General features: G+C 33.7%; 1 protein-coding gene across 1 annotated transcript in view; it reads left to right on the forward strand.

Annotated features, from left to right (window-relative positions):
* LOC106882137 (neuronal acetylcholine receptor subunit alpha-7) overlaps positions 1-27,500 on the forward strand; it is a 608,484-nt gene that overhangs the window by 397,876 nt on the left and 183,108 nt on the right. The window contains exon 4 of the mRNA XM_052970401.2: positions 19,857-19,979. Coding sequence (XP_052826361.1) covers positions 19,922-19,979 — 58 coding nt within the window. The 5' untranslated portion in view covers positions 19,857-19,921. The remainder of the gene's footprint in view (positions 1-19,856; positions 19,980-27,500) is intronic.

Consider the following 27,500-nt stretch of genomic DNA (forward strand, 5'->3'; position numbering starts at 1 on the left):
GGATGAACGCATATGTGTATGTATTTAAAACAAACTTGTCAAAAGAACGGATTAACACAACATAGGCTCTACTTCTACGGAGCGATAGTGCACGAGGACAGAAGTATTCGAGACGGCGAAAGAGAACGCTGTAAAATCAATAAAACCACATCAGAAGTGCTTCGCATAACATCTATCAAGGAAACAGGCAGACACGGTTTCTTCACCCTGGCGAGGGCTGACCTACACACACACACACACACACACACACACACACACACACACACACACACACACACAGCATTCAGACGTTCACGTCTACGTTAACGTTAGTGACAATAACATCCTAACTTCTGATTTCAAAGTAAAGCAGAGTAAAATTAGAAACCCCGTGTTACATACGTTCCCTTATAATTTTCACTGTCAGAAATGTAACAAACCAGTAATTAACCTGTTGGAATTCTGTAAGAAACAATGTTAATTATTTACCAATTGTAATATTAATTTATATCAAAGCTTTCAGTAACCTAAAATTCAATATCTCTTCCATGTATGAAAAAGATATTTCAGTTAACAACTTCTAAGAAATTTACATTCTTTCATTACATAATCGGAATGCAGTTAATTGTAGCTTCTATTTTCCTGAATTAAGGAAAATTTTAATTACTATACTCATGAATATTTACTGTTTTCTAAGACATGTATTTCATGAATAAAAGAAAACTTCATTTACGCTTCTCATGAATACTATTGACTTGTTTTTAATTCAAGAAATAATGAAATTCACGGACAATAGATTAATGTAAGACAATAGATTAATGTTATATTTCTTTTAGTTTGACTCTGAAATGACACCTTATCTTTACTTATGAAACCGGAAGTAATATTTGTGAATATGGATTCGATATAAAAGCGATAAAAGATATCAGTATGGAATGCGAGATACGAGATTTTTAATATAACAAGTATATGAATGATATGAATGTGTGTAGGTATGCGTGTTTGTAAAATAGATAACACATCAAGCTAAACTGTATGATTTTAGTTAATCTGGAAGACATCTTTCAACACGGAATGTAAACAACGACACAAGATAGTCAGCGCTATGGATTTATGTCTTTGTAAATTAAGCAAACGAAGAAATATGAAATATAACATTTAAAGCAAAGGCCGAATGTTTACCTTAGATTATTATGCGGGACATCGAGTTATTTCGTTCGAATCTCATCTCGCCAGCCGCCGTTGTTTCGAATAGAGATATTCGTACGATGTGCTGAACAAAATAAAAGTCTAACGTGCATAAGTCTGTTTTTGTATATTCTTAACTAAACAACCATACTCTTGTTTATCAACAAATGCATCCAGATCTAATATATGTGGGTCCACACATACACATACACACACACACACACACACACACACACACACACACACACACACACACACACACACACAAACGTACATTCAAATATATAAACATTTAGATAGATAGACAGATAGTGTGAGAGATGAATATATATATATATATATATACTATAATATGGGTATATATATATATATATACGATAATATATATACACACTATAATATATATACATGTGTGTGTGCGTATGTGTGTGTACAGATATATGTAATATAATATATGTGCATATATTATATACGCGTTCCTTCACGCACGCGCGTACGCACGCACACACACACACACACACACACACAAACACACACATATATATGAGTTAATTTGTACAAAGTTGAGAGACTTCAAAGTTTCGGCTTGTACACTGTTAATGATATGTAGCCGAGTGAAAAGTATTGAATAATCTTTGTTTAGTGTTAAATTCATTTCATATATTTAAAAAAAATCATATAAAAAGATTTATACATGAACACACACACATACACGTACATGTATGCAAAAACACAGGCTTTTACATGTTTGTATATCCTTAGCTACGAAAATAATCACATTTATTGGCTCGAGGGTGTGTCTGTGTGTGCTTGTGTGTGTGTGTGTTTGTTTGTGTATGTGCTCGCATGAGTGCTCATGTGTGTGTGGGGTGTATGTGTGTGCGTTTCTGTTTGCTTTTATGTAAAGTAGTAATGTAAATATACATTCATTTGTAAGCTCAAAAGTCTTCTAGAATATTTATTCCATGTCGTATGGACTGTTAACCTGATATTTTACGAGTTGGACATCAACGGTTGTTTATAATTAATAATTTGTACGTTTAAAATTTGGCCTATATATCGAACTAATATATAGCATCACTCCTCTTACTACTGCTAATGCTGGAACATATTTACAAATAATCATGATAAACAACAGCAATACAAGGTTAAAAAGAATTATCGAACGTAAAAGAGCAGAATTACGACAGATATATTCTGTGACTGAATGTAGAAGAGATGTGATTTCATATACCAGTATACAGTTAAATATATCTGCCTCTATGTATAATTGCATATATATGTGAGCGGATGGAGAACGTCTGTGTATATATTTATAACATATGATCCTCTCCACTACGGTTACAAGGCCTGAAATTTCGAAATTTACCGCAGTACACAACTCGTATTTATTTTAACGACCTCGTGGATGTGAACGGTAAATTCGACATGGATGGCATTTGAACTCTGTCACCTAACCGCCTTAATATAATATAATATATGATATATTCACATAGCAATAAGAAAATTGAGGGGATCAAGAGGTGGTATTCATCAACTTTTAGACATTATATTATGTCTATTGTTTCCGTCTATCAAATCCACTCACAAGTTTTGGGTCAGCCCGATGCTATAGTAGAAGACACTTGGCCAAGGTGCAACGCAGTGGGACTGAACCCGCAACCATGTGGTTGGTAAGCAAACTACTTACCACACAGCCACTTCTATGGATAGAGAAATAGGTATAGATAGCAAATCAGATTAACAGATTATCAGACACACACAGACACATACATATACATAAATGTTGGCCAACATTTTGAGCTAGAAGGTGTGGTTCTTGGGTATGTTGGACACAATACGGGTATTTAGAAGGGTAGAGACGAATGAATCCCAAATGCTTGAGTGACGGGGGAAGGACACCAAATATCTCCGAGGAAAAGAAGCCGTTGTAGTGACGTAAAAAACGTTAGAAAGGAAACTGTAAGACCGAATGACATCATGTCAATTGATGCGATCAAGATGCACGCTCGTATGTGTGTGTGTGTGTTTGTGTGGATAAATAGATGAGTGTGTAGGAAGTTCAACGTCTCAATTGTGAAATTAAGATTCTCTAGTTAATCCCAACTGAGTTTCATACAGGGTCAGTAATTCATGGCAGATGATTTCTACTTTTCTTTCCCTGAAGGTCAGTCTTTGAACGTCCAAAGAAGCAGCCAACGTATAGAATACTCTTAAGTAAGTACATTTATTCATAGCAGTATGTGCCCGTGACATTGGTTGCCAAATAACTGTATCATTGTAGACATCTATAAAATTGTATACATTCAGATGAATAACCTTGTAAAAACATCAACCATCAAGTAATAACACCCAAGTTATTTTTTAAAATTTCTACCTGTGACTTTGTGTTCTGATGCAGCTTTTCCACGGCTTTAGTAAGTCTCAGGTCTGATATTTTATGTAGATTTACATTCAGTGCTTGTGATTATTTTCTTCCAGCATATTCAGCCATATTGCATGATGCTTCAAATGTATTTTTTCCTTGTAGATGTAAAACCAAAATTATTTAAGAACTTTCTGAAAAAAGGAATTTTTCCTTTTTTATAACAGGGATGGTGTTTCCTTTTATTTTCTGATATACAGTCGGTTAGTTAGATGCACAGTTTAAGCTAATGGCGATTCCAGTTAATAGCAGACATTTTTGCTAATAGAATTTTTCGTTCAAGGATTCTATTTCTGCTTCAGTATTAATAATTTTCGCTCAATAGTTCGAAGTTTAGATATACCGTATACATTATACAGTATTTCCATAAAATAGGATGAGGTGAGATTAATGCTCACCTTACATTTTGTGATAGTTTCTAAATGTCCAATTCCAACGCATCGACTGTTAACATTTTCGTAGAGTTATCGCTAGGGTGGCACAAAGTAATTCAGGCATTCTGAGAAATTGTTTTCAAGCAATAACTGCTCGTTTTACACAAAAATGCATGGCATTTAGTTTTAACGTCTATACTATTCAATATCAAAGAGATTATTTTTGCCCACACTCTTCGCCAAAACGGTTTTGTTCCTTAATGTGAATTTAGATAATTTTGAAAACTGTCCACAAATCCAATTTTTGATAAGTTTTAGCTCTCTATATTCCATAATTATCTCTGGTGGGTCATACGTTATAAAGAGATACGCATTATCATTGCTGTTCGTAAATTTTTTTATGTTTAGTCTGTCATTGCTTAGCTTTGTTGATAGTTTACACTCGCGTGTAATTCATCCGAGAAATTCATTAATCACAAAAGTCGGTAAATAAAGGTTCTCAGACGTTTTGGTAGTATAGGAATGAAAACCAATTTAAAAGAAAATAAACTAGAATGCCAACACTGGATATTGATTATAACAGAGTGGATTTAAACAAAAAACATCATGTCGTCATATGAGACTGTATAATAGAGATGACTGGTGCCTGACACAAAGATTCTTACACCTGAGGGGAGCGGCTGGTATTTTGTAACGCACGTTGGGATTCCCTTTACGAATAATGTAGTTGAATCTTCTCGACTGTGGTTTAAATAAGATTCGAATTAACACGCCGTTAATGAGTTTGTGAGTATATACATACGTATATATAAAATGTTTTGATGACTCTTGTTTAAATTAGTCTCTCGAAATAAGATAGAAAAAATAGAAATACACTATTAAGGGATATATCTATTATTATTATTATTATTATGGCCGGGTTGAAGGCAGCGAGCTGGCAGAATCGTTAGCTCCTGAGTGAATCGCTTAGCGGTGTTTGTCCAAGTTCACGTTTTCGCCGAGGTCGATTTTGCCTTTCATCCTTTCGGGGCCGATAAAATAAATACCAGTTGATCACTGTAGTCGATGTAACCAATTTCCCCATGTCCTGAAATTGTTGGCCTTGTGCCAAAAATTTGAAATTATTATTATGACCGGGTTCGAACCCAGGCCACAGCAAAGTCTACCCGCCACACTTCTCGGTCAATCATCACTACCTCAATGTCCTTGATACATTCTAGACCAGAATCTGCAATCAAGTTGTTGATGTGAATGCGACGGCGTATTTCTCTTCTTATATCGCTATGAAGTTGGTTCCACAAGATTAATTTGGATGCTTCTAGTACAGGGTGATGCACACAGTGACCAGATAATCGCACCTATCTTTGCCTGACCTTCTTAACTTTCAGCAGATCTCCATAAATGCATTTATTTGTCATATGTTGCTACCATTTCACATTTAGTGTCATTCGTAACATCCTTGTTTAATATCCACTTAGCCCTTTTGATAAAAGATATAGATAAAGAGCTAATCAAATAGGCTACTACAGGATGTCCACAAAGTCTGGGTACATGGGGATTAATACATACTTTAAGAAATTATTATTTCTTATATTTAATTGTTTATGCTATGATTTTATTTACTCCATGTAACCATATGGGGATTAACACATACTTTAAGAAATTATTATTTCTTATATTTAATTGTTTATGTTATAATTTTATTTACTCCAGGTACCCACACTTTGTGGACACCCTGTAGATTTCTCTATTTAGACGGTTAGAGATATGCTTCGATATTTATTCTAGTCTCTTTTCTATAGAATTTAAACATACATGTATCTTTAAGCATGAATTTATATTCGATGCTTATTAGTTTGAATTAAATGAGCGACAATATAGCATTACTTAACAAAAATAAAATAAAATTGCTCAGTTCGCATTGTGGATGATTATCAATCGAAATCTCAATGGTTTGACCTTGTTATCGGTGCTGACCTGTACTGTAACCGTTTCTAAAACGCTCCAATTTTTTTAAAAAAGTAGAGAGTAATAATTGCGTCTTTCCATAAGCATGTGACCAACTCTTAAAGGAAAATTTGAGTAGGTGAATGAAGACTAACGCTAATTATAAAACAGTAACTAATTCATAATACAGAATATATTGAGTTATTGATGAAATGTTGTCATATTTTTCCTTTTCTAAACACTACTTTATTCAGTTCATTTCGCTGGGATCAAAATATATTCAAATTATTGCATTCATTATTAATTTATTCCATCACATTTGCTGTGTTTCATAGAATTTATTTTTTTATATTCTTTAAGCAATGTGTTTGATTTATATTTGTTAAATGAATCAGTGTCATCCTTAATATGGTGACGGTTTTCCTTCCGACTCAAATTATTATTCCAAAGCGTCTCCATAACTTATTTACAATAAACAAATGAGATTGTTGGATTTGAATTAAATTAGGATAATTTACTTCAATATCAATCACTAAATTTATGAAAGGAAAAATAATATAAAAATATTAGTATTGAAATTAAAATAGAAAATAACAATAAACATTTATAGCGAAAACGAAATGTTCGCCATTTATACAGAAAAGAGGAAAATTCTTTAGAGTACATGTGTTGTTAAATATGTCGAGGTATGGTTATATTTGTTTTTCATTTGCGATAAATATTGGTTTCTAGATTTCATTATAGAGTAATTTCTGTGAGTGTTTTGTTATTCTGTGTATTTATCTAACGTTATTTGATGCAAAGTTTACCGTGCGATATGGACCAAAGACTCTTGACAATTCCTTAATGAGGTAAAAATCAGCCAACCAAAACTTTTTCGTTCCTCTAGGAAATTTCAATATTAGTTTGGTTTCAAATTAAAAGAAATGGGAATAAGAATTATTTGATATCTTCCATAAAAGAAACTTCGATTTCATTATCGACCTACTGTAATATATACATCTTATCCTTATGATGACAGTAATTCTTATTAAAATCTTCGCAGTTGTAATTCCCTCTTCACTGATATAATCTATATCATGTATATTAATCGTTATTAGGCAAAAATTCACTGCACTCCAATAAATATATTATATTCGTTAACTTGTATCATGAACTGTTTGAAATATTGAAAAGCCAGATTAAGTTACTTGCAGTATTAATTTTCTTCTATGAGGATTATTAAAATATATATAATTAAAGTCCATTTTATCAGTTATGTTAACACTAAAAATTCTCGAAACATTTTCTTGAAACTATCAACACCAAGAAATAGCCAGGGATCGAACTTTATGAATATGCATTGAGAATCTTATTTCTCAAATCGAGATAGAAAGCACTTTAACTTACCAGTTCAGTGACCTTAAGATTGGGTAATTTCTTTTAGAATTTTTTCCATACATAACTCAATTTTTAAACAGCAGTTTCGCTCACAAGTTCTACGCATAACCTTATGTTTTTGCTTAACTTTTTTTTACGAGAACATGCTTTTTCATATGCTTTACTTTTTATTTAGATGAATTTTTTATATTTAACAATTGATTTTAAACTTTGCAATATTCATGTAACTAGATATTCAGCCAATTTTGTAATGCAGGAGAGAACTATCAAGAGTATAGTATTGGCAACAATGAATTTCAAGTTAAGCCATAATTTTCAAAAGATGACTGCTTGAACCGTGATATTTTTTTTTTAGATAATTGATCCGATATCACAGCTGTCATGATGGAATAGTTTCAAATAGTTTCAACATTTACACTAAAGAAAAAGTGAAGAAAAACTTACAAATCAACTGCAACTTTGATCTAGAAAGAAGATTTTCTTGCCATTGTTTTCAGTCGACGTATTTATATCAGACGACTGTGGTGAAAGTCTTAAAGTAAAACGCAAGCAACATAGGATTTTAAATTTCTGACTCTGTTGTATAAACTGTGTATTTCTACATTTATTATATATTCATATATAAATAAATAGAGAACGTCTTTTATTTACCTAGCTTGAGGCAGTGAGGTTTGAGTAAAATATGTAAGATATCGTTAAATGAAAACCAACGGAAAATAAGTTGTAATAAATTGCATAGGTTTAACCAATAATATTTTGGAGAAGACTCCCCTTTTCAAATACAACATAGCGGATAATCAAATTGTTCGGATATATGTGTCGTTAATAGCAAGTCATTCATTGATGTTAAATCTCAGCATGAGAAACTATCTACGCCCTCTGCTTATTCTTGTACTAATTCCCTCACTCAATCATACTCAGTTATATATCTTAAACATTTATTTCGGAAGTTACATTCCTCCAGATTTTCTCAAGCTGAACAAAATCCAATGCAATTTTCACTTTGTAAACATCAGTAACACGTTTAGGAAATAGGTTAGATGTCACAACTTTAACAAAGATATTGTTGTTTAGTTCCGTGTCACATAAACACAAATCCAACACACTAAAACTCACTGGCCATTATCATCTTGTCTTTTTTATGCATCTACGATCACATAGTCAAAAGATTCGTAACATTTTTAAGGCGACAGTCTTTGAGTTGATTGATATTTAGCCAACTTTTAGCAAGACAAATGAGCAAAAGGAGGTCCCACTCTTTCACTGATGTGAACTTATCTGTACAGCGATGAAAACGGGAACATATGCAAGGGGGCGGAGTTCCCTTGCTTCATGAGAAGATTACAGTGGATAATCACACTCCATCCCAAAGCTAACGTTACGGATCTTAGAGTATATTTAGTTCCTACATTTTTTTCTTTCATCATTTGTTCGGTGATATTTTTGTAACATCAATGTTGGTATACACATTAGCGCATGAATATTTCTTTTAAAAGCGTGTGGTTTGATGTATATCAATGCTGACATTTTCATCATTTAACACGTATAGAATTTCATTCACTGACAGTGTCAATAACACTCACTCAGGTTTATATATATACATATACACACATACACACACATATATATATATTCCAAATTTCAAATCTAAGCTTTATATATATTTAAATTTCAAAATTTCAAACCTAACCTTTTATTACTTATATATATATATATATATATATATATATATATATATATATATATATATATATAGAGAGAGAGAGAGAGAGAGAGAGAGAGAGAGAGAGAGAGAGAGAGAGAGAGAGAGAGAGAGAATGGATAGATAGATAGATAGATAGATAGATAGATAGATAGATAGATACATACATACATACATACATACATTAACTAGATTAAAATCGAAGAAATGGACCCTAGGACTTATTCTTTATAAGGCTAGTACTTATTTTATCGTCTCTTTTGCCACACCGCTAAGTTACGAGCATGTAGACACACCAACATTGGTTGTCAAGTGATGGTGAGGGCCAGTTCAGACACATACACAACACAAACTCAAATATACACATACATACATAAGAGTTTAAAAAGATTGAAAAGGCTCAAATTTTGAAAAATGTGCTCGGTTGGAGCGGTGGTCGCGTCCGCCCCTTACCCTTACTTATGAACTACGCCACTCTTTTACCTATATCTACTTTTCCAGTCATTTTTTGTGTTTATAAAGCACATATTACCCGGCGAACATTTTTGCATGAGAACTGCTGCTATTCGAGATTTTAATATTTATTAACATAGCCAAGGATACCAATGAGTATTGATTTTGCAATGAATTTACAAAATTGGTAGACAAAGAGTTCGGATCCAGCTAACTGCCGGGAGATATTCTCTTCCTCGCAAATTTTGAAAGAGATATCTACATCTATAAGGGAGCTAGACATTCTAATGCTACAATTATTTTTCACTTTACAGTTTCAACTAATATGGGGGAAATATTGATGGATATGTTTGAACACTATTTTTTTTGTTGAAACTTATGCATGTATTCAGCAACGGAAGTATTCTCTACCTTTATTCTTGTTCTGTTTTTTCCTACGGAAGACAGGAATATGATTTTAGTAATAACGTCAAAGCGTATTGGAGGGTTATATTTTAATGATATTTTTGGACATTTGTTAATCACACGAGTAATATTTCCGCATAAATGTGACATAATCGATATTTTTTTAATAGAATATGGGTGTATGGGTTAAATATAACAGTAGAACAAAGAGAGTATTTTACAGGTTTAATGTTTTATCACAGAAAACCTGTTATGAATTAGCGAAGTTAGAGTTATTAAATGAGAAAAGTAAAAGTACGTGTGAAATGCGTGTGTGTTTATATATGTAAATATTGATAAATAGAATGATAGAGAGTATGAGAGTGATAAATTGCGAGAAAGAGAGGGGTAGAAGGATAGATATATATAGATAGAAGATAGATAGATTGATCGATCGATAGATAGATACATAGATTGATAGACAGATGGATAAATAGACAATATACTTTTCAATACTTAATTTTTATACGTATGTAGACAGATTTACATATACGTGACAAAATTACTGATTCATACACACACACACCACACACATACACACCTCACACACACATACACACACATATATATACACGTAATGATTACGTATAAGTTGCATCATATATGTATTCAACATGTACACATAGCAGATGATAGAGAAAAAGAAGAAGAGCAAAAACAACCACAGTATTTACAGTATCACAACAACCTAAAGCCACAATAGAACATGTAATATAAATTATTAACTCTGATATAGAGATAGGTGAGAGGGAATCACTATGGCTCGGCCAGTGATGTATATCACCTTTGGGATTGACGAATTCAATATTCTCAACGCGGCATTGCTTACGAAAGGACTTTTTTAATCTGTCCTAGCGGAAGTCTTGGCACGAATTTTGTTATCGGTATACATACATATTGTTTGTGTTTTCATGCTTTTCCGCATGTTTTAATGCTTTGGTTTGATTTATTTTTTATTTGCGAGATAGACTTATCATGAACTTTTATATACGGAAGAAAAAAAATGCTGTTTCAATTTACAATTTTTCCGCAACCGTTCAAAGTCGGAAATTACAGCAATAGTAGTGGCGGCAGCAGCAGCAGCAGCAGTAGTAGTAGTAGTAGTAGTAGTAGTAGAAGTAGCACCACCACCACCACCACCACCACCACTACCAGCCTGTTTTAGCTTTAATTTTAGCGATTTACAGTTATGAAAAAGAAAAACGAGAGAAGAGAAGAAATTAAAATGGAAATTTTAAGTAGTAGAAAATTGAAAAGACTGGAGGTCATTCATTCGACTAAACATTCTTCGAGGCAGTGCCCCAGCATGGATGCAGTCTAATGACTGTAACAAGTAAAAGATAATAGAAATCGTTTTTTGTAAATCCTATTGTTCAGTTTCTAAACTCACATTCGATAAATGCAAACCAGTTCTGGAGATGTATGTATATATCGGTGTATCGTAATGTCAGAAGTGTGAAATATGTAAAAATGTATTTTGCGTAGCGTAAACACTATTTGATACAAAGCTCAAAACTTTCATTATAATTTAAATAAGTATGCTAATAAGTAGCAAACATCTTGCAGTTTTCCTCATTGAACCTTAACATGAGTTCTCATGTACTATATATTCGAATGATTTTAGTCCTGTCTCTATGCATACACACATTCCAATAATATATCTATATTCCTTACGTTTTAACCCTATAGTTTTTAAACTAGCTTTTTCTTGCCCAAATATTCTACCTGCATAATGTTCATGGAGAGTACATTTATGATTAGTTTATATAAGACTTCTACTCCCAAAATGTTATTACTTTCACTTTAGGGTACACGTATAACGCATACATTTTCTTTTCGCTTTTCGTTAGCTGTACGCCTGTGTGGTACCACACCGCGTTCAAAGGCTGTTGCAGCACAACTTACTTTTATCACTACGATTAACCCAGATCTTACAAGCTGCACTGTTGCTGTGGAGGTACTCAGTGACGGTTAAGATCTTCCTCTGCACTTCGACTCTTGGTGGTTTGTTGAAGTTGTCGGTGTTATAGGAATCGACATTGGAACACTATTTGAGTCGTTGTTGATTCTCTACCTGGTAGCTTTAAGTAGAGGCAGGCAATATCACTATTGATGTAGAAATATCTATTAGCGTTGGGTAGTTAATGGTTTTCATATCTAATATAACTAATGTTGTCGTTTGGCTTCCAAACAAATCTGCTAAATGTTTTTAAGACCACTGGCACACAAAAACATTGTGGGCCACTGATTCAATGCTAGCATATGTACCATATGTGTGTGCTACTTCTTATGTTTTTCATTGTCATAAAGTATATTCTCGTCTGTACCTTGTACTTGTAACATATTAGAGGTGATGCTAGACTCATTTGTATTACCTGCATGAACAGGTCGTTCTCTGATTTTTACAGACTTCGTTCATCTGTTTTTAGAAGCTGATTGGTTTTGACCGAATTTCATGTCAATTATACTGCTTTCAGACGCATTTTTCTGATGTTCTGATGACAGTCATCTTTCTTGGATAACCTATTAACACATCTTTGAAGGTGATTGATTAGATTCAACTGTTTGTTTTTATTATCTTACACCATTTTCAGTTTCTATTTATCAAACTTATTTGGCGAGAAATGTAGCGATTTATTTGTTTAAAATTGACAAGTGCTGGCATCTAACCTATGGTTTTCCGCATATCAATATCGTTAATTTTCATTTTTTTTTCTGTGTTTTACAAATCTATGATGGTATTTTTTATTGTTTTCCTTTTAATTGCTTTTCTTCAGAAGAAAAGGAATATAAATAAGCTTTATTTGACAAAATAATAACTTATTAGCTTGTTGTAAGTATTTGCCTCCGATCCTGTTGTGAGATATTTTAATTGTGTTATTCTCTTTCGTCGATCATGACAAACGGACTGTCGTATTGCTGTATTTAGCTATGGACATTTAAGGTCTCTGTTCAAAGCCTGCTGAGTTCGACTTGGGCAGTCGTCCTTTCAAGTGTACCATTCATATACTGCAGTTGTTTTAATACTCTATAAACTATCATATTTGTGAAGAGATGTATAATGGAAGAAGAAGAAGAAGAAGAAGAAGAAGAAGAAGAAGAAGAAGAAGAAGAAGAAGAAGAAGAAGAAGAAGAAGAAGAAGAAGAAGAAGAAGAAGAAGAAGAAGAAGAAGAAGAAGAAGAAGAAGAAGAAGAAGATATAATTATGCTGTCAGTCAGAAGAAAATTTAACGTTTTAGACAAGTATTTCAGTGGAAAGACTGATGTTACAAAACTATGGTGAATGGAATTGAAATTAGAAGGGCGGAAATGTATCGAACTGTGTTCTGTTGTGAAAAGACCGAGATCAGAGTTAGACAAGCGAGAAGAATAGTGATGTAAATATACGTGAGATGGCAAAATGATCACAACAAAATTAGTCATATATTTAACAGGACACAGATTATGAACAGGGTATAGGACACTCTTCGGAATGAGCAAGCAAAATGGTCACTTAATTGCCGTTTCTTTCCTAGGCTCATGGCGACTCTTATATATAGCAAAAATTAAAGTGGATGACAGATTTTCATAGGTCAAGTTCCTGTATCATGAGAAAACAAAATACATGATAAAGGAACTTGACCTATGAAAATTTGTCATCCGCTTTGATTTTTGTTATATTTTGCTCATATTGAGCACTAATTGGGTGCGCTAAGATTTTCCTTTTTTCTTATTATACAAGGGGTGTATGAAAAGGTTTGAGCCTTCAAGGTCTTTGAGCTGTCAAGGTCTTTGAGCCTTGAAGTCTTGTACCTTCATCAGAAGTCTTGTGCCATGTTTTGTTTTGTTTTGTTTGTTTTTTTTTTGTTTTTTTAAGGCTCAAGAATTTTCATACAACCCACGTGTCGCCCTCCCATGCTCACAACACGTTGCGTTATATCATTCACCTAAATCATCTCTTTCATCAATTTCTTGCTAAGTTTCGCCATGATATATCGCTGACCACTACACAAATATTTTTCTCTCCGTGTTTCTCTCCTTGTTTCTTTCTGTGTTCCTTTCTGTAGAAGAGCGTAGGCTCGAAACGTTAAAGACTTTCTCAATTCCCGAACGTTATACTAATACATCTATTTGTTTTCAACACCACCTGTCTTCCTCTGTTGTTTTTTTGTGAATTCTCCCTATATGTATGTATGTATATATGTATGTGTGAGAAAGAGAGACAGAGAGAGAGAATATGTGCGTGAGTGTCTTTGTGTTTGTGTCTGTCTCCTCCACCGCTTGACAACCGGTGTTGGTTCCTTTAGGTCCCCGAAAGGGAGTGATTCAGCCAAAGAGAACGATGGAGTAAATACCATGCATTAAAAAATAAGAAGTGAGATCGAGCTGTGCGATTAAACGCTTCGAATCAGTGCACCAGCATGGCCACAGACCAATGACTGAAACAAGGAAGATATATGTAAATGGAAGTGTGTGTATACATACATATCTTCCTTCATATTTCTATGACGTTTTGTCTAGTGTTGTGTTATTATATATGTTGCTGATTCCAATCTAGTTTTGCTTCAACTCCCTCTTTCATATTTATAAGGTATTCATTTTTGTTGTGATTCGTTATAGTGTTGTCGTTAGTTTTGCTCCCGTCGTTTTTAATGATGTCTCTATTTTGTATTACTTCTTTTGCATTTTGGTTTTATCTTGTCTGCTCTACGGTAATTGTTTATTCCAAATAATTCACATTACAATATTTATGATACTTAATTGCTTACATTTGTTTATACACTCACATACATACATAATTACACACCTATGCACATACTTATACATATATATATATATATATATATATATATATATATATATATATATATATATATAATAATTTTCCCAGAGGATGTAGCAACCGTTACCAATATAGCATAAGAACTTACCTTATATATATATATATATATATAAACTATATATATATATATATATATATATATATATACCTTATATATATATATATAAACTATATATATATATATATATATATATATATATACCTTATATATATATATATAAACTATATATATATATATATATATATATATATATATATAGTGAGAGAAAGAGAGGGAGATACATACATATAGATATAAATATACCTACACATACACTCATATATACATATATGTATATCTATATAAATATATATATATATATATATATATATATATATATATATATATATATATATACACACACACACACACACAGACTGTCACAGACACACACACACACACATATATATATATATACTCTCACACACAAATACGTACATGCGTAACAATGTAAGTATTTAGGCATCATAAATATTAAAGTACGAATTATTTGAAATGAGGAATTGCTGTTCAGTGTGCGTGTGTGTGTGTGTGTGTGTGTGTGTGTGTGTGTGTGTGTGTGTGTGTGTGTGTGTGTGTGTGTGCGTGTGTGAACGCGCGTATGTGCATATGTATGTTGATAGATAGATAGATAGATAGATAGATAGATAGATAGATAGATAGATAGATAGATAGGCGGAAGTGGAGGAAAGGTGGTGAGGGAAGGAGGGAGACAGACTGAGAGATTCAGTAGTTATTTTATTATTAATAGACACGTAATAAATATTCCAACATACATTTTGATTTGAACAATATTTATCGTCTTTGATGAATGGTCTCACATTGTCTTGTATTCTTCATCACAAAATAATAACTCTAGCAGTATGAAGGTTGAAATCCACATTACAATGATTGCTGAATAAGATTGTTTTCTGCTATTTGACCAGCACTGTTATGTAGCGGTGTCGTCTGTTCTTCCTGTAAGAGAGTTTGCTTCAATTAAGATAGTTTTAGCATTAATGTAAGAAAGTTATTTATGCTACAGTGCAGCTTCTCTTTAATCTGATTTGAAAATGTTTCGATGCATTTTTTTTTTGTATTTTTTTTTCTTTGGTAGAGTACTTAATGAATTTATTACTAGTCTCTGCCACAGTTTGAACACAGACTGTTGTCTTTCCCAGATAGACAATAATATTAATTTGACAACGTCCGGAGGGCTGGCGTTGGGAAAGAGTGTGATTAGCCACTTTAATCTTCTCATCGGCGAGGAAAGAGAGGAACGCCGTTCCCTTCGTTATGTTCCAGAGAAACTTATATACAAGAATAAGAGACGTGTGTAGTTGACTGTTTTGTTACTAAAGTTTCACAAGGAAAGCGACCGTTCCAAACGAAAGAAACAAAGTGACGTTGAAGAGCAAGATTTCTGATGAAACTAGAATTATACGCTTTCAGAAAGAAACAAAACTATATCTACGAGAGAGGTCGCTGTGGTAGAATTGCAGATAGTTGCCACAGTTTTAAGAACGGTTTATTTTGGAGTATATCAAGGTTAATGTTTGTGCAAACAGATTTTATTCTTTGTTCATTAATGCCTTAATCAGTTAAGGAAAGTTAAGAACAAAGACTATATTTTGTCAGTCGGTGAGGAGTGAAATGCAAAGCTACTCCTCACAGTATTTGAATCCCTTACCTAATTACTCAACACAAATACAAAGAATTTTTTAGAGGCTCCAAGACTAATGGTAGAAAGAGAGAAATTTATCCACAAGCTACAGAAAGTTCGTAAATATCTTAAATACAAGGACTTCTGCTAAAGGGCACGCACATGCCAAATACTGGCGTAAACAGATTTGTTTTGTTGCATAAAACAATTCAAGTAGGTAATATGGCTGTTGGAAGTCGATGAAACAGTCTCTTCTTTTGGATAGCACTTAAGTACGAGGCAGAAGAATTATTCTGCTTTCCCGTTATACATACATATATGGGAACCATGTGTTTATGAAACAAGCTTCTTACCACACAGCCACTTCTGAAAATATTTTTTAACCACATGTACAACAGTTATGCGTTTTAATGTTAGTTGTATTCATTTAGAAATTTGAATTATGGTTTATGATATCTTTGGATAGAGATTGATATTGCTCTGTCTTTATTTAGTAATTTTCTAGATTCATTAAAAAATTTGAGAAACAAATGCGCTTATCCCAAAACCACACAACAATTCTCGAGATCAGAGAAATCGTTATAACGACATTACAGACATTAAGTAAGTTTTAGCTGATGAAATAAATAAATAAATATATATATATATATATATATATATATATATATATATATACGGAAAGCAGTTCCAGGCATAAGTTATGGAGAAAATAAAGAACTCAGAAGTTACATAATTTCCATATGTGAAGTTCGTTTATTTAGAGTTGTTTGTTCGGTAGGGTTTATAAACTTTTCGTAAATGTTTACCACAGAAATGGCTGTTCATTGAGATAAAAGATAGCTATGTATTTATGTATTTTTCACACACGTGTGTGTGTGTGTGTGTGTGTGTGTGTGTGTGTGTGTGTGTATGTGTGTGTGTTTGTGTGTGTGTATGTGTGTATGCGTGTATGTGTGTGTGTGTGTGTGTGTGTGTGTGTGTGGTTTTCTGTGTGTGATGGCAGTTATTCATGAATTGTTGATGCTGGAACTCTAAATTTCTTTGTCTATTGACTGAATAAGATTTTGCACTTATCGTTGTATATAAATCTATTGCTTCTTATCACAAATTGTGTTTTATCTCTTCCTTCTTTGTCAAATGCCGTAGTTACCTTAACTTATAGGTGTATGTAATCGTTACGCTTTCTTACCAAATCAAGAAAATGCAAATATCATTCCATTAAAAGTATTTCTTTCTTGAAAATATACACAATGTAATTTATATTCTGTTTGAGAATAACAATCCTCGTTTATCTAATCTAAAATCCTTCACGGCTTCGTTCCCATGTAAACTAACTAATGTACTTTTTGTCCCCACCAATTACAAACTTTTATTTCATACCAACTACGTCGACAACAACCATAACAGCAAGGAGACAGCAATAACAAGTGAAAGATTAATTATGACAGAAAAGCGTACACAGATCAGCAACAACAACCTGTGCTATGTCTTCGGCGATTATAAGCGGTTTATGCGACATTTACTAAACAATGTTTTTCACGTAGTTCTATTGAATTTCTCAATTATCGCAATCACTAAAGAATCCATAATTTAACTCGGATATAATACAGTGTTCCAGCCGTTCATTGTCTTAGAATAATAATCTATAATAAATATCGCAACAAGCATTGGCAACAATAAAACTTACCTCGTGAAATCCTTCTACTGCAACTACGAATATATAATAATGCATTTATATATTCGCATGAGTGTGTGTGCGTATATACTATACATATATGTATAACGCATATACATCATCATTTAAACATTATGTATATGCATTCATACATATAATATACATACACACACACACACATATATATATATGTGTGTGTATCTATATATATATATATATATATACACACACACACACCTATATATGTGTGTATATATATATATATATATATATATATATATATATATATATATATATATATACATGTGTGTGTGTGTGTGTGTGTGTGTGTGTGTGTGTGTTTTCCTCTGTCATAAATCCTGAAAATACCGTTTTGCAAATGCGACCGCTTTATTCAATATCCTGTTAGGGGAAGTGATTGGATTGTATATCCGATACGTATATGAAATTCAACGGGTGCTTAGTGCTTGGTAATTTATATAAATATTGATGGTCGTGAATAAACACCTTCACAAACTGCTACCGTTTTGTTGGGGTATCACTGAGAATTAACATCTACCTGAAGTGCTTCTAATGTAAGTCCTTCTCATATTTAATTTCCTACATGTAAACTACCTACACCTGTCTCTCATTCTCTCCACACCCTTCTGTTTTTCCCTCTCCATCTCTCTCTCTCTCTCTGTCTTTCTATCTTTCGCTCCACCTCTCCCTATCCACCTCACTCTCTCCATTTCTCTCTTTTTCTCTCCCTCTTTCTCTCTCCCTCAGACGAATAACAAAGTTTGTGTTGTTATATTCTTCACTCATCATAAATATTCAGATTATGAAGCTTTTACAAAAACTTTTATAGACTTATTTACATTTACCAGTTTATTGCGACTGCATGTGTTACCCTATCTGAGTTCGTTGTAGTTAATTCGGTAGTTATTGTACGATGATTTCAATTCAGAGCTTCGGTCGATGATCGAACTATTTACAGCAAAGTAATAAGAGCCAATGTTAATCCGATATCTAAATTCAATTTCAGAGTGTAATATTTATGACGATAAACGTAAATCGTTTTATAAAAGAATTATAGCGTTTTAAGTATGGTAATTGTACTAAGAGATGAAAAAGGCTTAAAGTTGCTAGATGGTATGATATTATGGTAAATATTATATGGTTAAAACGGTACGGATTTGAAATATCTTCTCTCTGGTGTAACAAGAGATTATGGATGTGAACACAGTGATTGTGGTCTGAATTATAAGAAAACTCTGAATGATTGATGAAAGAAATATCTTCTCGTGTCTTCAGGTAAATTGCCGATAACAATATTTATATGTTGCGATGTGAATAATAACTACTTTGGATGATATCAATCATATGTTGTGATAGTATAATCAACTTCTGATGATACATAGGGACATTTTCAATATCTGACTGAATTTGATGTAGGCTTTTCAACACAAGGATCCTGAGCAGTTGTTAAAGCGTGCGTCTCTGATGAAGCCATTGATCTTGGTTAATATTTCGTAAGGAAAAGAAGAAAACCAAACTGATTAGAAAATAAACAGTGGATTAATGCTTTACAGTAGAGAAAACAAATTCTCAAGAACGACGGTAAATGCTGTGGATGTTAAAAAGAAAAACGTGTAATTACCACGTAAACTTACAAGGAACACGTATATCAAAATATATTCATATTTTCTGAATTCTAAAATACACCTTACCGTTCGTTTGCTAAATCTGTGCATTCAACAGTATTATATATCTCAGACGATATTTTTTCTCTCCTTACACTAGGCTACCAGTAACAGATTACACTACAACATTCTTTGAGTCCTTCAGACTACAGCTGCATCAACAGGATGACGCAGATTTATATGTGGATTTTACCATTATTTACTTATCTCATCTTACCCAAAGGTAAGTTCCTCGCAAAATATATTCACTTATTTAATCTATTTATTTTCTAAAGTCGACTTTTGTTTTCTGGTAATATAATGGATGACTCATTTGCGTGGTTTAAGACATTTCATTGTTCTCTTTACCAATAATTTTAATGCTTTTTCCTCACCCTTAATTTTTTTTCGACACCAATAATGTTCTGAAAAATCCTTAAGTGGAACTTAGAGATGTTCAATAATTCTTCGTAGTTTTCAATAGATTTCTGTGTCCATGAATCAGTTATGGTATATGCTTTAGCTACCTCAGTTTCCGACTACAGTCTCAAATCTTTCCATCGAAAATTATTATAAAACTGTCTTGTTGTTGGGGAGAAAGAGATACTTTTAAGTTTGCACTGTAAACGAAATATTGAATTCCGCAATAACAAATCTTAACAATCATATAACAAATAAATTCTCATCGTTTTACCGTCCCAACAACTTTGCGATTCATATAAGAAACTATCACATTACTTTATTAGCCTGTAGAAAAGAAGGCAATGTATCAGGCACACTGTGCCTGTTTTCTGGAATGTTTTTGCTTGCACAACTTCGAACAACTTGGATAGCAAATCTATAGTTTTTTTTTTAATAAAGGGGCTACACTTATCCTATGATATCATTCCAGCGTAAAACAATGGCATTAGATACCAAATTAAAGATATAAAAATAGTAGACGGTGGGAGTAAAGAACTGTTGCGGACATTTTAGCATTTTCTTAACTTATTTTTTAAATAAATAATAATGAATATCAGAAAACCAAAGTCGCCATGTAAAATTCAAATAGACTTTAAGATTTAAACCAACACGTACACACAATAAAATCACAGCGAATAAAGACAAATATTCAGGTTTGGTTATATTATGTTACTACAACATTAGAACTTTTCTAACCCATTATCCTGCAAAAATCTATATCTAATCAAAGAAACAAGATCTTGAGCAAATCTCTTAAGTGTTTGTTGTTTTCCGTTAATAGTTATTGATTTCAAAGTTATCTCATAGCTGTAGCAGGAGGATAACAGCTAAATCAACAAGCGCTACCATCTAGGCCTCAGTAGAGTTGTCATCGAAACGTAAGAGACAGAGCCAAGTAATCAGTAATGTTCAACCTGTATAAGTTTTATCTCGAAAGAGGAAAAAGCTTCCAGATTCTAGTTTTTGAAACAGGAAGAGATTATATCATATTTACCACATTGGTGTTAGGAGTGTTGAATTGAAATCTGAAGTCCTAAGGTCAATGAAATATGTCTCCAAATCTGGTCTGTTGTTTGGCAATCGAAATAAAACGTTTATAATTCACTGATTGGTTTACTAAATCGGTTGTTGAACATTTTTACCGAACTGTCAAATATTACTGGAAGAAGAATTGAGTCGAAGAGACATCTATTTTTACTCACTCATCACTAACGGTTGCACTTCAAATCTTCATAATTCTAGATTACATAACTGCTGACGTAGTTTTCACTTCACCAAACACAATTTCATTACCACGAGCAGATCAGGAGGAGATATTTTTTATACTTAAAGCATATTAAGTTAATTGATTTCAGCGACTGGTGATAAACCTCAGGCTTTCATAGAATAATATTATGCAAACACTTAAAATAATAAAGATACATTGAAAGAATTAAAACGTACATACCTTATTGGTATTTTAGAAAAAAATGTCTAAATGTAATTAATGAAAACTATAGCAGCAAGGCTTAAACACTGTGAATCCCCACCGGGTCCTATACGTGAATTTGGACTTCCAGTAAGCTTTAATGCACTGAAAACTTCTTCTGATGAAATCGGGGTGCGTCTATGTTAGGGAATCTTTTATACCATCAAATACATTGTTTTCTTGCCTTTAATAACGAAGTTTCTGTTAGAATAGTGAAAAATGAAGTGATGTCAAAATGAAGTATTAATTTCGTTAATCAAAATAATGGTGAAATCTATGATACTCATGAATTGTTCAAAATATTAGAGAGGAAGATAATTGTAAGAAAATAAATTAAAATGGCTTCCAGGCATAGAGATTTCAGACTCAGCACGTTGTTTGTGTCCATCTACTTTATTTCGTTCACCACACATCCGGTGTTCAATAATGAAGAAAAGTTCAATATCAATCTATCCAACTTCCATTCTTCCTTTCATTAGTGTTGTCCCCTTTTGTTTCCATTTCGTTTCTATTGTCTAAACTTTTTTTCTTTTCAATTTCTTTTTAATTTTCTTTTCTATTTTTACTTCTTTTATATCGATGTACATTCTGATGTTATTGTTCAATCATACTGTCACGTTTCCGTAAAACGAAGCACAAATATTTGAAAATCTATAAATATATTTTCGTATGCATAAACAACGGATAAGGTGCTATTTATCACCGTACGTTATTATTAGTATCATCATCATCATCATCATCATCATCATTAGAGGTGGTACCATAGCCAATGAGGGTTATCAGAGGCACTGTTTTGACTAGTTGAACACTAAATTGTTGTTGTTGTTATAGTTGTTTCTTTCGTTAAGCTAAGTTGCCGAAATTGGTAGCACACCGGACAAAATGCGTAGGCGCACTTCACCTGTCTTCATTTTCTGAGCTAAAATTCCATCGACGCGGGCAAAATGACACTGGAGTAAAATATACGCAACCCAGTATGCCCATCATGACTATCCGTCTGATAAGGATACACCAGGCACATGCATCACGACCATATGTGCGCGACATAGTGATCTCATATCAAGACAAACAGCGCAAGACCTTGCAAGTGGAACCCTGTTAGAATTTTTTCTAGGTTGAGTAGCCAATCCCGCTCAAAAGGTCCCTAAATAAGGGTTGTTTAAGGATGTTGAACGAAACATCCATGCCCTCAGAGGTCAAATATTCAAATCCTAAAAGGAATTTCTCTTCAACACATGGCTATGATGCTTCGCCACTACTTCTGCTCGTGATCAGAGATGCACATATTGTCAGCCACTAAGGGACATGCTCAACTGGTTATGGTCAAGCAACTGACAAGCCAATTTGTAGCATTGAGCAGAATATTTGCTGTAGCCCATCTTTTATACCAAGACAAAACAATGTACATAGCACTTCTAATCAGTTAAGATCAAAAGCCACGAGAGCCAGTGCCTGGAACTGCATCAGGGCATTATTCTGCCAGCTCGCCGTTTCATTATTGCTTTAAGTATTAAACATGCAAACACGAAAGAAACCGCAGCAAAATCCATTAAAAAAAACAAGATAACACCGATATCTGAACATCTAAATCCACAAATATACACTAACTGAACAGGAAACCATGCAAACACAAATACCAAGATTAATAAAAACACCAAAAGAAACAACAGAAGCAAAAACAACTGCAATAACAACAACTACAACATATGTAACAACACCAACAGCCAAGTACATAGTAACAAACCCCACCTCAACAACATACACTGTAAAAAATAAGATAAAACTGTTGATGGAGAAGTACATAACGCGACATAAACAACAATAAAATGTAAATCAAACAAACCAGCAATTAGACTTCTGGTGAAAAGACGAGTCATTCGGCAGCAGAGAATTTTATTTATTTATTTACTTATTTATTCGCAAACAGTGACACTATGGAATTTCATAGTCTGACCTTGCAGATGAATAAAATTTGATTATTTAGTAAAGAATTTTTTTCTTTCTTTATATTACGTGGATAATATGGTTACAAGAAATAGCAGCCACGCCTTTGAAAGAAAAAAAATATGAAAATGAATACTGCCATACAAGCCAAAATAGAAAAAAAGTGAATAAGAATTTATTTACAGCAAGACAGGCGTTTTAAAAGTAAAGAGAGAATGAAGAAAAAATTTTCACATTTCTATAAACAATGCCAAAGGCACGAACAAAACTATCGATTTTTCAGCTACAACCATAATCACAACATTCACACACACACATACACACACACACACACACACACACATACATACATACATACATACATACATATGCGCACACATGAAGAGGAAGAAACAAAAAACACACGCATACACATGCTAAGCGAAAAGATTAACACAACGATTTTAGGAGTGGCACTTCCACCCGTGTACCCAACACCACAGAAGCGCCAGATATGGCAAAACTCAACCAAAAGGTGGTATCCAAGTAAAACTATACGAGGTGAGACAAATATACGAAACCCTGTATAACCATCATGACTACCTCTCCGATAAGGATACACCAGGCACAGGCATCACAACCATATGTGCACGACACGGTGATCTCATATGAAAATGAACAACGCATGATCTCGTAGGTGGGGGCCCTGTTAGAATTTTCTTCACGTCGAGTGGCCCATCCCGCTCAAAAGGTCCCTGAATATAGTTTGTTTAGGGATGATGAACGAAACACCTATCCTTCCAGAAACGAGTATTCAAACACCAAAGAATTCCTCTCAGCACATGGCTATGATGCTCCCCCACTACTTCTGCTCGTGATCAGAGATGCACATATCGGCAGCCACTAAAGGACATGCTCAGCTGGTTAAAGTCAAGCAACTGACAAGCAAATCTGTGGAATATCTTTTTGTAACCCATCTTTTATACCAAGACAGTGCCTGGTACTGCATCAGGACATTTATTATTATTATTATTATTATTATTATTATTATTATTTTATGTTTGACTTTTGTTTTGCATTTGTACAAGTTGGATCCAAGTCTCACCCAGAGACCTCAAGAGACAACAAGTTAGAAGTTCATGTAGGTGTTATGCCTAGGGTACCATATATTTGGATTTGTACAGTTTTGTTCAAGTGAATGTTTAAGAAACCATAAGAAAATTATGTTTGCTTTAAAATTTGAGATCACATAGACAGTATTTTACGTAGGATATGGGCAGTTCCCATGAGCACTATCTTTTGGACTTCAGCCATTTTGGGGTTTCCTGGTATCTGAGCTAGGTAGTAATCAGCCCGTTTCGCTGTCATTCCCAGGGCACCTATGACAATAGGTATTGTTTTCGTCTTCAGATTCCACATTTTGCTAATTTCTATTTCAAGATCTTTATATTTGCTCAGTTTTTGGTAGGTCTTGACAGATACGTTTATATCAATTGGGACAGTCATATCAATGAGGAGGCATGATTTTTGTCTGAAGTCTTTCAGTATGATGTCTGGCCTATTTGCGTCTATCTTTCTGTCAGTTTGAATGGTGAAGTTCCAGAGGAGTGCAATGTGATCATTTTCAAGTACTGGGGGTGGTTTGTGTTCCCACCAGTTTTTATCATGGGGCAAGTCCAGGTTTTTGCATATTACCCAGTGAATATATTGTGCAGCTCTATCATGCCTGTTGAGATACTCTGTAGGCGCAAGCAGACTGCACATGGAGACAACATGATCGATGGTCTCATTTTGTTGTTGGCATATACGACATAATGGGGAGCTGCCGTTCTTTAATATGTTGGCCTGGTAGTTCTTTGTAGGTAGGCATTGATCTTGGGCTGCTATGATAAACCCCTCTGTTTCTGATTTCAATCCAGAGGCCATTAACCATTGGTGGGTAAGGGCTTTGTCAATATCTGCATTATTCGCTCTCTTTGGGTATTTGCCATTGAGAGGTTTTCCATGCCATTTTTCAGTCATAATAGCTAAGGCAGCAATTTTAGCACGGGTTTTCAAGCGCTTAGCTTTTTCTGTAGGTGTTTCTAGTTCGTCTAATTCTTGAATTTGTTGCAATTGGAATTCACTTAGATATTCCTTTGCCTGTTTTGTTACTGAGTAAGATGCTTTCTTGCTTTCATATTTTAAGACAAGTTTTAGCATCCAGTCCTCAGAGTTTTTCATATAGGTGTCTAGGCCAATTGTGGCTACCTTCATTGATAATGCCAGCTGTAGTAGTCCTCGACCTCCCTCTTTTCTTGGCAGATAAAGACGTTCTATATCTGCCTTATTATTATTATTATTATTATTATTATTATTATCATTATTATTATTATTATTATTATTATTATCATTATTATTATTATGATTTGCTGAGGGCGACTTTGCCTCACCGAGGTTGACTTTGCGTTATTATTATTAATACTGTTGTTGTTGCTGTTGTTGTTGTCGTTGAAGGCGGTGGGCTGGCAGAATCGTTACCACGCCGGACGAAATGCTTAGCGGTATTTCGCTCGTCGCTGCGATCTGAGTTCAAATTCTGCCGAGGTCGACTTTGCCTTTCATCCTTTAGGGGTCGATAACTTAAGTACCTGTAAAACACAGGGGTCGATCTGGTCGACTTACCCCACAAATTTTAGGCCTTATGCTTTTAGTAGAAAGAATTATTATCATTATTATTATTATCATTATCATTATCATTATTATTATTATTATTATTATTATTATTATTATTATTATCTTTTGTAATTCTTTGTTTGACTGTATTATTCTCATATTATATTTCTTTACAATGGGTGGAAAGTAAAAAAAAAAAACCCTTTGTTGGTTTACAACTGAGTCGTTTTGGAAAGTTACTTCCGTCCTATTTTGTTGTAAAAGTGAAGCCATTGATATTTGCCCTTTACTTTTTGCCATTATTATTTATTTATCCATTTATGTGTTATTAGCACTAGATATTTGCTAGTTGCATTTTCTATAGGGAGGATCGAATAAAGATTTCCAATGGAATACCCTGCAAGCAGTATCTGATCTGGCATCTCATTTGCGAGAACAATAATTCAATGGTGGACAAAAGTCGGAACTCGAATTCGTTATGACTCTCGTACTTGCACACACACGCGCGCGCGGTAAGACACAGATAAACAAGCAATGCAGAGAGAGAGGGAGATAGAGAGAAAGAGGGAAAGAGGACGAGAGAGAGAAAGTGGAAGAGACAAAGGAAGAGAGACAGACATAAAGAGAGGGAGATTGTTGACAGGCGTACATACATATTGCTGTGCAGGCAGGGCATTCTCATATACGCATACATGTGTATGTGTCTGACTACGTGAATGTGTGTGTGTGTGTGTGTGTGTGTGTGTGTGTGTGTGTGTGTGTGTGTGTGTGTGTGTGTGTGTGTGTGTGTGTGTGTGATGCCATCTGATTATGACTGTAAAATAGAAGTCGGTAACCATCTCTGCACAACACAAGTAGGGGGCTGAAATTTTAGTTTGAAATTAAGGAATACGCGGAAGAGGATACAGGGTGTTCACATACCAAGTTCTAATAATTTCTAGTTGATGGATATAGTTATGTATAGACATTGTCATTCTTTTTAGAAATCTTCAGTATAATTTAAACTGTACCTAATTTGAAGACAATGTGAAGACAAATATTTATTATAAAATTAAAGAGGAAATTAATTACAGTATGAAGGAAATTTGCAGTGAGTTTTCATTGTTTTTCCTCATACAACGTTGGTAGTTCAGGAATAGAGAAAACGAGAGACCGCATATATTTATGTATATGTGCAAGAATGTGTATGCATGTATATGTATGTGTTTATATATATATATATATATATATATATATATATATATATATATATATGCA

This window comes from Octopus bimaculoides, chromosome 9, assembly GCF_046866305.1.
Source record: "Octopus bimaculoides isolate indiv1 chromosome 9, ASM4686630v1, whole genome shotgun sequence".
In the NCBI taxonomy this organism is placed as follows: Eukaryota; Metazoa; Mollusca; class Cephalopoda; order Octopoda; family Octopodidae; genus Octopus; species Octopus bimaculoides.